This window comes from Columba livia, chromosome 5, assembly GCF_036013475.1.
Source record: "Columba livia isolate bColLiv1 breed racing homer chromosome 5, bColLiv1.pat.W.v2, whole genome shotgun sequence".
NCBI lineage: Eukaryota > Metazoa > Chordata > Aves > Columbiformes > Columbidae > Columba > Columba livia.
Genome location: NC_088606.1, coordinates 63450063 through 63463703, shown reverse-complemented (window position 1 = coordinate 63463703; position 13641 = coordinate 63450063). Strand labels below are relative to the sequence as shown.

The 13641-nt window shown below is 38.8% G+C and overlaps 1 protein-coding gene across 3 annotated transcripts in view; it reads left to right on the top strand.

Annotated features, from left to right (window-relative positions):
* Positions 1 to 13641, top strand: part of ANO3 (anoctamin 3) — a 183149-nt gene that overhangs the window by 45567 nt on the left and 123941 nt on the right. For 2 of the 3 annotated variants that reach the window (XM_065065474.1, XM_065065473.1), the window contains exon 1: positions 12240 to 12603. The exons of the other annotated variant lie outside the window; for it this stretch is intronic. In XM_065065474.1, the coding sequence (XP_064921546.1) occupies positions 12240 to 12603 (364 nt within the window). Of the gene's footprint in view, positions 1 to 12239; positions 12604 to 13641 lie in introns of those variants that run through there. 3 annotated transcript variants of the gene reach the window in all.

Sequence of the window (13641 nt, the reverse complement as noted above, 5' to 3'; positions counted from 1 at the left end):
CTTTTCACACTAGTTTTCTTTGGCTGCGATGTTTGATTTTGCTTTTTTTCCTTCTTATGTGAGGAGGCCAGGCCTAAATGTAAGATGTGGGGTAATACAGTATCATAATCTCTAATATATTCTATATTTCACCAGACAAATAGTTGATTTAATTTATTTATTTAATCATAAATAAATCTCTTTAGGTATTTAAAGTCCCTATTGGTTTCATAACAAAGTCCTATTCAGTGTTAGATAACCTGGTGCTATTTACATTGGCCTGTGGATGTCACTGTTACAATGCAAATATAACTAAAAATAGCCATAGATAACTTTGAATAGTGATATCAATTAATAATATTTTCTTTTTAAAAAGCTCATGTTTCTTAATAAGCTGGTATTGCTGTGAATCATTAAATTTGGGAGTAAGAAGAAAATTACAAAATTTAGGCAATTAACTTACTCTGTGTACTGGTTGGGATGCGATTATTTACTCTGGTGTGCAAGTACTGTCACAGACATATATGACTAGATGACATATACATCTGGTCATGAGTTGGGAACCATCTTTTATTCAGAAGCTACATTTACATCCGAAATATGGCATTGGATGTGATTATAAACTCTCATAAATACTGTACAACAAATTTGTTTGTTAGGGTACATCGTACTAAAAAGGAGGAACAGTATGGGGTACCAAGCTTGCATATCTTCTTTGCATACGTCTTTTTTGTTGCCTTTTGTCAATCAACTAATAATCACAAAATTTATGGCTTTCGTTGCCATTACAACAGCAGTTAGTATAAACAGAATGATTCCTTGATGACAAATCTCTCATGCACACACATTTTATATATACATATGTATATATATATTTAAAAAGAGAATGTTTTTGTCTAAACTACAACTATATAACTCAAAAACTGTTATACTTGGACATCGAAAACCAGCAAAGAGTGGTCAGAAAAATATAAGATGTAGTTTTCTGGGGGCCCTGGAGATTATTTTTCACCTTTCTTCTTTCCCCACCTCCACCTGCTGTTTCCAGAAGAACCTTCGCTCCCTACACAATCCAGAGCCTGCTGTGTTACTGTGGTTCTCTTCCTGCAAAAAGCAGAGAAATATGTATATTTGTATGTATATGTTTGTGTGAATAGGTGTATACATACAGATACACAGAGCTTGACTTGCTGACGATTTCCAGAGACAGCCTGATCTGTGCTACTCAAGCTGAGCTGTTGGTTTTCAGAACCCTGTGGATTCCTCTTGACTGTTATTGACTGTGGGGTTTGCAGCTGTAGAGTTCCCCAGGTAAAATTCTCATCTGATGTCGAATTGAGCTTTGTTTGACTCCTAAGACCATTAACAACAGATATGTGGAAAAAACATGAGTCTCTTAATTTTGGACAGTATTTCTTTTTAGCTAAAATTGCTAAAAACGTGCCCTACCTCTCTTAAAATGAACTGTTTGTAGTGATCATGCTTCTTCTCCACAAGCATCTTGCCTTTTGTCATCTTGAGTTCCAGCATTATCTTGCTTCAATCACACCAGTTTAGACATCTTAACTGAACTAGAAACTTGGGTTTTGCCAGTGATCTGGCAAAACATTTTCCTGAAGTGGTTAAAAATATGATGTTGCAACTGTACAACTTCTACATTATCACTAGAATATGACTTCTTTAAGCTTCTAAAAGAATAAAGGAGAGACGAATGCTTCAATAGTATTTTTAAATAAGTGTTTTGCAACTGTTGTTAAACTTGTGAGGGCACAGCATAGAGTCATCAAGCTCTTCTGTGGCACTGACAGTGTGTGCTTTGGAGATACCCAGGGAAACAAGAAGGATGTGACAGACTGAGTTGAACTGGCATTTTCATTTTGAGAAACTGCAGTCCTCACATTTGGACAACAACACACAAAACTACTCTATATTTCTTGTTTTCATTTTGTAGACAGAAATGGTATCTGTTTGATCTCAAGTGCAAGGCTTTTGTGTATGTTTTAAAAACAAGAAGTTAAACTGATTTGTGGATTTTGCCTTGGGTGCATCGAGACTGACACATATTTTTCTGCTCCTGACAACTTATTCATCTGTGTAGTTCTAAATGATGCTGAAATAAGATACAGAACAGTCAGTCAGTTCACGTTACTTCTGCAGCAGTAATAGTCAGGCACAACACTCACCTAAAGAGCTGTTGAGCACCACTGAACAGCCTGTTGACATGTAGCACTTTAGAGCACATGAAATCAAGATACTATATACAAGCAAGAAGTAGGTATGTACTGAGGTTTTTTTCTTTTTTATTTTTGTGATGATCATGAAAATAGAACTGATTGCTAATGTCTCTTTGTGCACTACCCAATATATGTTTTTCAATAAATAAAATGCACGCAAATAAATTGAGAGATCAAAACTGCTACTGTCTTCCAGATAGCATCTTTAAAAGTTCTAATTTTACAAGAATACATTTTCAGAGTAACTATCATGGATAACTTGTGTAACTAATCACTATAATTCCATATTAACACAATAATAATTAATATTTACATTACAAAAACATTGCTGTTTCTAGAGAGTTTGAACGGCTAGAATCCTGGCTAATACAAGCTGAGAAAGTGACTGGGAAAGCTGTGTATGTGTGTATGCTACTATTGCCTTAATTTATAACCATCTTACATATAATAAATGCAATTCCATAGTGTGCAATTCCACTTTGGAAAATCTAAGGTTGTTTAGAATCAGGTGTTGAATAGCTATTAAATATATTTCACATGAAAGCCTTTTAAAATGGATTTGGAAATACAGAGGCCTAAATTTTCCTGCCAACTGTTGTACTTAAATCAAAGATATTGTACACAGTGCTTCCAGCTTTCTGTTAATTCAGGCCTGCAAGGTGGCATGAATGAATGCAGCTCGTGGGATGAAGCACAATGGAAAACTTGGCCTGAATTTAAACAGGTGATAGATTCAGTTATTCAGTAGCTCTATTTATGTATAACATTCTGTCATTTGGGTTAAATGAAATAAAGCTAGTTAAGCATTGCTAATGAAGTAAACACAAAAGCCTTATGAACTTTTATCCTAATCTTGAAATGCAAATAGATATTCTTACAATTCTCCATCAACCCAAACCACCCCAAAAGCTAGTAACTATAAAACAATACAATAACAAATTTCCCAATAGTTTCAGCAATCCAAACTGTAGAAACTATAGACTATATAGAGACATATAGACAGTGCCTGTGTGCCCTCCTTCATGTTTTCACCCCACAGTGCAATGAAAGCGCATCATGTTTCTTGCATAGGTGCCTTATAGGGAAAAAGTGATAGGGAGGCAGAACAAATTCTTTGCTTACTATTTGCTTTTTCAAAAGAACATCAGGATAATAATGCTATATACTCTTCCCTCTACTGTAAAAGCTAAAAGAAAAATGCCATTCTTCTGTCAGGGAAAAGTATATATCTATATCTAGCTTTTGTACTGATATTTACATGCTTCCACAACTTCTCCAATTTCCATTTAAAAGAGGAAAAAGGAGAAAGTTAAGCTAGAAAGGCACCATTCAGAGAAGAAAACCTTCATTTTGCTGTGATTGCTTAGAAAATTATACCTAATGGTATATGAAGGTAACTGCATTTTTGTATTTTTTATGTGGTCATGCACAACTCATTTTTCCAATGTATGATATCTTTTAAATCCAAAAGATTCAGGATAAGAAAACTAGAGAAATAAAACTCTGCCTGAAACTGAAAAGAATAATTTAAATTTGAAAAGGAGGAGAAAAAAATACATGTTTTTTTTGGTTAACCCTGGTTTACATTCTGGTTTTGCAGGTGTGTCTGGAGTACTCCACAAGTCCCAGCATTCATAATATTGTTTATTATTCTTTAACAGTATATACTACATGTTCCAAGAGTATTTTTTTACAGAATTTGGCATGTAATTACTACTTGTCCAGGATACAAGCTCTGTACAAATATCCTGTCTGCTGTGAGCTCACTTGGCTCATCTAAGATGTGTGGAAACCAATATATCTTCTGAGAGCAAGCCATGTTTTCACAGACTAAACAACTGTGTGTGCAGAGGAACAAAGTGTAACCTAGATATTTTTTAAAATAAATCCTTGAGAATATTCACAGCTGATTCGACTCAAGTCGTTTTAGCTCATGAAGCCTATGACAGTGTTGTTAAATTAGTGTGGTGTTTGGAGACAAGAAAAGTGTTCCTCTCCCATCATCCGTTTCTTGATGCCTAATTTTTCCTCAGCTGTCATGCTCTACTGAATTACTTTGATTTTCTGGGTTGCAAATTCAACAAGACAGTATTTAAATTCTGAAATTGTTTTTACTTTTCATGACTCTTTGAAACAGAAATACATGAGCTTTTTTCATTATTTGAAATTTTAAGAGACATTGATGAACCATGACCAAACTAAAAGCAATTTGGTCATGATAACAAATACACTCTATTTTAAAATCTTACCCCGCATTTCCATTAGTGTTAGGTCTTTTGAAAATCTATATAAAATACTCAATTACGAAACAGAGCACTCTACTTTTGGCCAATAATTAAAAGAAAAAAAGCTGTTTGTTTATTGGTTTTTTTTAAGTTTTTTTAAAGCCTTTCTTGTACTTGGATGCAATAAGGACACTCAAAAGATCCCACCTTTATAAAAAAGCATCTGCAAAATCACTATTGCTTATCTTCTTGTTGTACAAGATTATAGTTCTTCCCGGGTCAGAACATAAGATGGCACCCTGCTTATTTCTCTGCAAAATATTGTCTATAGCATTAGTGCCATGAGTTTTGTGGGAGTTCACCTGGTGCAGGCGAGTTCTGCGGTGGTGGAACGCAGAAGTCTGTGGGATGGGATAACCCACCTCAGTATGTTTCTTCCAAAATGACTGGGAGGTGATTGATGCACGGTAAATATGTGTGTGTGGGCTCGCAGCTCACATGTTTGGCGTTGATCCACTCTCAGATGCTGCCGTCAGAGAAAAATACATGCCAGACTTCTAGTGGAGAGCTGGGATGAGGACATGGTACCTGGCATGAGGTTTTGCAGCCATGGAGGAGTCTGGTAACGCAACAAAAAATGAGGTCAAAGCCGCATGTGAGCATGATGCTGAGTAGTGGAATTTCTGTGAAGCTGCTAATTGAAACACCCTGATTTCATTAATGATGCTGCAATGAAGAAATAGTCCTCTTTGAAGAAACTCTCAGTAGTTCCTTTTGTTTTGGGTGGTGGCAGGTTGGCTGACAAGGAATGCAGGCATGCTGTGAGATTAATTAAAAATTACCATATCTGAACGTCAGTGTTTTATACAAGTTGTAAAGGAACAGTCTGATGTTGCTACACAGTGACGTTACATTGCTGTGCTAGCTGCTGCCAAGAAGATATCCTAATGTTTTTGTTGAACTCTCGTGTTTGTACTAATGTAATCCCAGGACTTTCAGCTCTGGACTCAGGTTTTGCTGTTCTGAATTCTCTAAAGAAACATACAGCAGGAAAAACTGCCTTTCCTGAATGAACCATATCAATTAATTTCACTTCTCCATCATGTGCAGGTAACATGTCAAGCTCACATAACTGTTGCTATATCGTTTCCACTGTGATGTGCATGGAAATAGCCAAATGGTGTGCAGGTAGAGATTTTACATAGTAAGCTCATAAACCATGTTTATTCCTCTCCCATTTTGCTTTTTCTTGCTGTTCCTTTTAATAGTTTGTAGGTGCTTTTTCTTGTCTGTTTTTTTTTCTTGGTGGGAGAGTTGGGGTAAAAAAATGTAATTGGGGGGAAAAAAAGACCAGGTAGTGGCCAAAGAAATCCAAATAGTAAGAACTAAGAGGTTCTAAGGAGAACTTGGCTGTTCAGGCACTGAGCAGTAATAGAGGGTTAATCTCTAAACCAAGGCATGATGATCCAAGAAGATATAGTAAATCGAGGAACAAATGTCTAAATTATAACTTTTTCTATTTTAACTGTAAATTTAGACTATACAGCTAAGGACTATGTTAATGGCTTGTTTCTAATAATTTCTACTACCATCACTCTTGAGGCTCCGTTGCTGAGAACATGGTAGTAAAGAATAGATGCACATATTTGCAGAATAGGTCTATACAGTAGAAACATGAACTAGAAGATAGATAATTTATCATCGATAGTGTATTTTTTAGTGTATCTGATTATTTTCTTCTGCACTTGGCCAATTAGGCTGCTAATAAGAAGTAGAATTATATTGCAGCAGTTTGGTAGCTGGTACTGCAGAGCTGGATGACAATAATCTTTCTGCTGCCTTGAAATAAAATGTGAAATAATAAAATTGAGAAGCATATTAGAAAAATAAAAAGATGACTAAGTGGAAGGTTTCCTATCTGGAAAATATGGATAGGTATGTGTGTACTGGATACTGATGTTTAATTCTGGTTTTCCCTCTACACTTGTTCCTTGACACTAGTGTTTTCTTTATAATCTCTTTGCATTATTATTGAAGGTTTTTTTAGTAACCTGACATTTTACTGTCTTTTCACTTCTGTATAGGTCTATTCCAGTGTACACCAGGCATGAAAATGCTGGATTCCTTAGAATTCTAGTTTGGCATTTTGATCCAAATATTTTAGAACAAAACTGAACTTCTTTGCTGAGGTAAATTAAATTTCCTAAACATATGAACTGTAAGTTTCTCTGTTTCTTGTGTTAGCTGGATAAGTTAAGGCCAAAACCTGAAAAGTAACTCTGTTCAGGGAAATTATTAGGATGTAAACGTGAATCTGTAAACCACAAGCTTAAAAATAAGCATCAAGTTAGAGTGAGCTGCAGAATCAAGGTCCAAACACTTCATATCAGTCAGAAAACAGTTCAATTTATATAAGGAAATTCTATCTAGTCAGAGAGAAAATGTCTCTTAAATTACCAGAGAAATGAAATATTAAAATATGGAAATCAGTGAGATTTCAAGGGTTAGTGTCTTAGCAACACAAAGTAAAATCTTTATAGAAATGTTCAATTTTTAAATTCATCTACTACATACTTCATCATGCTGCATAATCTGCTTTCTAGACCTTTTTCATAGTGACTGACAGCTTTATTAGAGCTAATGAAGGGCCTCCTCATCATCTATGGCAAAGATCCCATTGTTTTCAGTAAGACAAGGACATTTGCAAACAATTTTACTGCAAATGAATTTTGCATTGCAGAGTTTTAAATATTGCAGAACTGCCCTCTCTGAAAAAGAGGTGGACTCAACAATTCTGTAAACATTAATTTTTCATGCTATTTAAATTTATTACATAAAAAATGATAAGAAATCAATAATTTTGGGTGCTTCTGTAAACGCTTAATGCTGTAACTCAGAAAACATTTTAGACTAAGGAATCACCCTGATCTCAAAAATCTTCTTGCAAATTGTTTAGAAAATGTACTCTACAAGAATTTTAGAAATTTGTATGTTTGAGAAGGGATGTTTAATTTTGAATTTATATTATAGGCCATTTAATAATATCTAGCTGTTTTGTGCTTTGATGACCTGCATAAGCATATACTCAAGAAAATCCTTCATTACAGATATGAAAAAAATAGCATAACTTTATAGTTTGTTTTAATAACAATTCCAAATTGTGTGTCTACCTCCTGGTTTGAATTAGTCTGGTTGCAACTCTCTTATTTTTGCTTTTTATTACATCCTCAGTCTCCTGTTCTAAAGCTTTTCCATTGCCATCAACAAACTGGGTCAGGCATAGCTTGGTCAAGGCAACTTTTGAAAACCTTCATGGACAGATATGTCACTACTTTGTGTGTAACCTGTTCTGATAGAGCATTACCAAGGCTGTAAAAACTTACTCTTAGTGTTCAATCTCAACCTCACGTCCCATCATGGGTGGCTGTTGTCACTAATCAGGTCATTTAGCACTAAAAAGAGATTGCTGCTGTCATCTTTGTGGTGTTCTAGGCTGCTGGAACTCCTTAGTTTATTTTTCAGATTAAATAAACCCAGTTATAGACCGCTGGCCATCTTGGGTAGCCTTTTGATGGACCTTTGCCAGTTTTCCAGCACCTTTCCTGAACTGAAGGGGTGTGAAGCGCCAAAGCTAAACACAAAATTGCAGGTGCAGCTACAGTCGTGCCAAGGGGATTAATAACCCTTTGATCTGTTGGCTACATTTCTCCTAAGGTTTGCTTTATTTGTGACACAAGTGCCCAGTTGGCTGGTGTTTCCCATAACCTTCAGCTCCTTCCCATCAGAGCTGCTGCTCGGCCTGAATTGATGTATGGGGCTTTTTCAGGTGCAGAATTTTGCACTTGCTGAATGTCATGAGTCTCTCTTGGAATTTAGTAACAGCTGGCTATAATTAACTTTTGAGATGACTATGTTTCTTAAGGAAATAATTGGCGTATGTCACTTATAGATTAATTAGGTTTTAATTTAAGGTTCTATTTCACGTGACTTTCTGAAAAGCACCATGGAAGAACAAAATTTAATTTAAAAGCTCTCTCTCTCATAGCCTGTTCTAGTACCAAAACAACCTCCTGATAGAAAGTAAATCTGGAGATTCAATCCTCCTGTTCTTACCAGGCAAATATTTTACAGATGCCAGATAATACAGATGTGCATAGAGCTGCACATATGATGATGAAGCGAGACCAAAATAGAAAATCTTACTTTCTAATCTCTCCTGACAAAGACTCTCATGGAAAAGGCATGTCTATCTATCAAACTGAGTTAATGTCAAAACTGAATACCTCAAACCTGAGCAAAAACTCCGTAAGATGTACATCAACCATAAGCTTTTGAGCCATGATTTTGGTTCTTTTGATTTGTAGAATATAAGGTTTAAGTCTAGTTTTGTTTGAGCCTGATCTCATTACTAAGTCCAGAGTTGTGATATTTTAGAAAGGGTTTAAGGACAGTTACAGATGGATAATGTGAGACTTAGCTTAGTGCAACTAATGGTTTCAAAATATAGAGTATTCATTAGACAGTGAGCATGAGGGTAGATTTTTATTTTAATATAGGTTCAAAGCCAATGTAACTTGTGCATATGAAGCCTAAGAATGCATACATTTCCTACATTTCTTAGCCATCTACTCCTAATTGTTCTGTTGTCTGCACTCTAAAGTATTGTTAAACCAGACTAATCTCTCCTCCTTTACTGAAGAATTCTTTCCAGATGCTCATATTATCATATTTTAGCATTATCAAGCTTAGTCCGTTGACAGTGTGAAGGATTTAATTTAAAACACTTTCGTAGAGATATTTTTTCTTCTCTTTGCAGACCTTTCCCCCAGCTGTCATATCTGTAGTCTTATGCATACGTGCTACCTACTGCTAAAAATGCAGCTTTATTATTAAGAAACAAGCAGAAAAATAACTCACTTCTGTCCTCAAAATTTAATAACTCTGCTGGTTTTCTGAGCACTGCCTTAGCTTGGCTTTCTTTCCCTGTTGTTTTGTGAACTAATAGGGTCAGATAAATCTGTTTGAATTCAAGAGTTCTGTAATTTTCATGGAGGACTGTGGACCAGAAATTAGATGGATGGCCCTGAGTATGAGGCAGATGACAGCCTCTTTTCCAAGAGTGTGCAAGATAACCTCTTTAGGCTGTAATTTTACCTAGAAGCACCTTTTCTTCCCTTCTGCATTTTGTAGATTACTATCATATGAGAGCAGCTAAGGGTTCTCTTCTGTTTTCCTTTGGTAAGAAGCAAAGCAGAATGTATGCTGCTCTTCTACTTCACCTGTAAGTCAAAGGTGTCATCCAAGGTCTCTCAGAAAAATAGCTCTTGCCTAGAAACTTACAGAGGTTTAGACCAGTGCAGTGAACGAACTACAGTTGCTGTTTGCAGATTACACATATAACTACTAAGTTTATAGTTTGTATGTTACTTATTTTTTCCCCCTTGGTGACTCTCAGCTGCTGGGTATAGATTTGGTTTTAATCCTTACTTATCCATTCTAACTTCTGCACTAAAGCTTGACAGTAAACAAGTAGGACTTGATTTTGCCTCTTCTTTTGGCTTGCTCCTGGTTTGCTCGCATTTGTTGATCAACAAGAGCCAGCTTGGCTGGTCTCCACCCGCCTCATTCTGCTGTGCAACATCCATAGTGCTGTCGCTCAGCAGGAGAGAGCTGTTCCCAGCAGTTTTCCTGGGATTGCAGGAGTGCAGAGGAATACCTCAGCTATTCCGCTCAGTGTGTAGAAAGCCAGTTGAGACTGACAAACGAGTGGGATAATGTCCTCACAGCACCAGAGCTTCTGCATCCTTTCCTGAACTAACTGGCAACAAACCTGCAAATGTTCCAAACAAAAACAAAATTTGTTCGGCTATCCTGAGGAGGTAAGTAGGTTGGCTTATTTTTTTCCCCCTTATGTTAACAGTTGGATGTGTCAGCTGCACCTTACATAAGCGATGTCTGGTATACTCTAGAAATAAAGTGCTGGAGAATACCTCCCAGTTAGGATGCAATTTTAATTTTATCTGTCTGACTATAAGAGCCCTTGTATGGATGTATTGCTTTATATATGGCTATTTAGTTTTTTTTTTATAGTGGAAAAACATCCTTGCACTATATATATATATATATATATATATATATATATATGTATTAAGCATCTATCCACTGTGGTTCTTCAACTAAGATGAAATAGACAAAGTAGTATGACTTTATAGTACAGACTGGCCTACAGTAAGGGGTGGCAATCATGTAATTTTTTTAAGCAGATGGCGTACTACAAGTCCCAGTCAACTATGGGGAAGTTCCAGCTTTGCTTTACTATCAGAGGAAATCTTTAGTACATCTCATAGCACACGAATGGAGCCACAAAGTTTAAAGGGATAATACAGATTTTGCTGCTAGCTACAGAGGTTGCAATAGGTGATTTTTGTTTATTTCTGTTGAGTAAATAATGTGTGAATCCCTAAATGGAGAAGATAGATACTGCTAGGTACAGATTGGAATACAGAACTGACTGAATGTAAGAGGATCGGGAAAAAATATTATTGTTGCAGAAAATTGCAAACAAAACGTATGACAGGAGTTGAATGATACTATTGTGAAACTTACTCAGAACCCAGAGAGAATAACAAGAGCGGAGGAAGACAGGAAAAGAAATTAAAGCCTTATAAATTTGAATCTTTTATCATCTGAAATGAGCCTTTTGGCGTACACCACGGAGAAAAGAGAAATTATAACACAAATAGCATAGAAATGGGCCACGTCAGACCTTGAATGTGCAATTTAGTGTCTTTTTGTAAAAAGCTATCTCCAGTAAGATTAAGACCATTAAGTTTTACAACACATTTGAAAAAAAAAAAGGCTGGTGACGCCACTCAGCTTTATGGTGTGATGACAGGGCTGGAGGGGCTGAAATGCAACATGTAAATGTATCTATTACTTTGCAAAGGACATGCAAGTTACATTAATCTTCCCTTTAGCTCATCAGTAACACCTGGTGTCCTTTACAGAGAGACCAAGGGTTACAGGGAGGCAAGAAGTTGGGGAATGACCTATTACAGAGCAGTACAGGGGAAAGGGACCTGGGGTCCTGGGGACAGCAGGATGACCATGAGCTAGTACTGCGCCCTTGTGGCCAGGAGTGCAAATGCCATCCTGGGGTGTATTAGAAGGGGGATGGTCAGCAAGTCGAGAGAGGTTCTCCTTCCCCTCTACTCTGCCCTGGTGAGACCACACCTGGAATATTGTGTCCAGTTCTGGGTCCCTCAGTTTCAGAAGGACAGGGAACTGCTGGAGAGAGTCCAGCACAGGGCAACAAAGATGATGAAGGGAGTGGAGCATCTCCCGTATGAGGAAAGGCTGAGGGAGCTGGGGCTCTTGAGCTTGGAGGAGACTGAGGGGTGACCTTATTAATGTTTATCAATATATAAAGGGTGCGTTTCATGAGGATGGAGCCAGGCTCTTCTCTGTGACAACCAATGATACGACAAGGGGCAATGGATACAAACTGGAACACAGTGGGTTTTTTGAGAAGAATTTGAGAAGAAACTTCTCAGTGAGGGTAACAGACACTGGAACAGGCTGCCCAGGGCGGTTGTGGAGTCTCCTTCTCTGGAGACATTCAAAACCCACCTGGACACCTTCCTGTGTAACCTCATCTGTGTGTTTCTGCTCCGGCGGCAGGTTTGGACTGGATGAGCTTTCGGGGTCACTTCCAATCCCTGACATTCTGTGATTCTGCAATGGGGATGTTGAGGTGGGCGGGGATGCGGGCGGGCGCTGACCTCTCCGGTCCCCGCTCCCCATGGGAACAGGGGGGATGCGCGGAGCTGCCCGAATTCCCCTTCCCCGGGGGGTCGGGGAGACATGCCGGCTCCGAGCCCGCCCCTCGCCCTCCCGGGACCCAGCGTTCCCGGCTGCTGCGGGCGCCATCCCCTCGGTCTCCGCTGCGCGGCGGGCCACGCCGGGCCGCTCCGCCCGTTGCCAAAGCAACGGTGGCGCCGGGGGCTGCAGGCCGGGGCGGGCCGGGCTGCGCCGCTGGGTTCCCGCCTCCCCTTCCACCGCTACCGCCCAGCTGCCGGCGGGCTCCTGGAGCTGGAGCTGGGAGACTGTGTCCGCCAAGATGGTTCACCACTCGGGCTCCATCCAGTCCTTTAGACAGCAGAAAGGTCAGTAGAAACCCCTCTCTGCCCGACACACACATGCCCGGCGCTTGTGTCGCCGCTCCGGGATGCGCCAGGTGCATCGGATGCTGATGCCTGCATATATGCTTGAGCGTGTCCGCATGCGGGCGGGCAGCCCCGGGTTGTGCTCCAATTGCTGATGTTATGGGGTATTTTAGCGGTTTTCTAGCCGTGAGGCTGCAGCGGGCTGGGAGGGCGCCCGGTGGGTCCAGCCGCAGCGGCTGACGGGGCCGGGGGGGCCCGATCCGGCCGCTCCGACCCGGTCCCACCCGGCCCGGCCTCCGCAGTCGCTCCCCTGGGCGAGAAAGTTTTTTCTTCCTGAGAAACGCTGCTGGTTTGTTGTTTTTCAGTCGTTGCACAGGTGATTTTACAGATCCGGACAGGTCGTTCACCCTCTGGAGTTTGCTGCTGTTGTTTCTGGTCCGTGCTCTTACCTAAATTAGATCTTGAGAAAGAAGAGTAGCTGCAATTTTGTGGGGGGCTCTGGTGTGGCAAGTGCAAGTTCAGTCCTTGTATCTGTTTATTTCATAGAATACAAGGTTGGGAAGGACCACAAGGATCGTCTGGTCCGACCTTTCTTGCTTGTTTGTTTGGGGTTTTTAGTTACAAAACAAAAGCTTTTCCTGATCAACAAAGACAAACGTAATTTTTCAGTTGTGATTACGTTCACTATAAAACCCTTATTGTATTTACAATAGAAAAAAGACAATTTCCACAATGGACCTTGTTTAGTTTTTCTTTATCCTGGAACTGATATTTTTCCTTTTTATTTTCTTTATAATTCTTCTTTGACAGATAAGATGAAACCAAGATTTCTTTAATTATGAGCATCCCTTTGCACTCTTCCTGCTGGTTTAGTTGTTAACAAACTCTTTTTTTTTTTTTTTTTCTTAGAGTACAGGATGCCATAAATTATGATTTGATATGGTATGTTTCATACATAAATCATGGGTTCACTTATTGGATTTCACCTCATTGAAGTTCTTCTTGTTGAATGGTTAGTGGAAAATAAATAATTCAGAG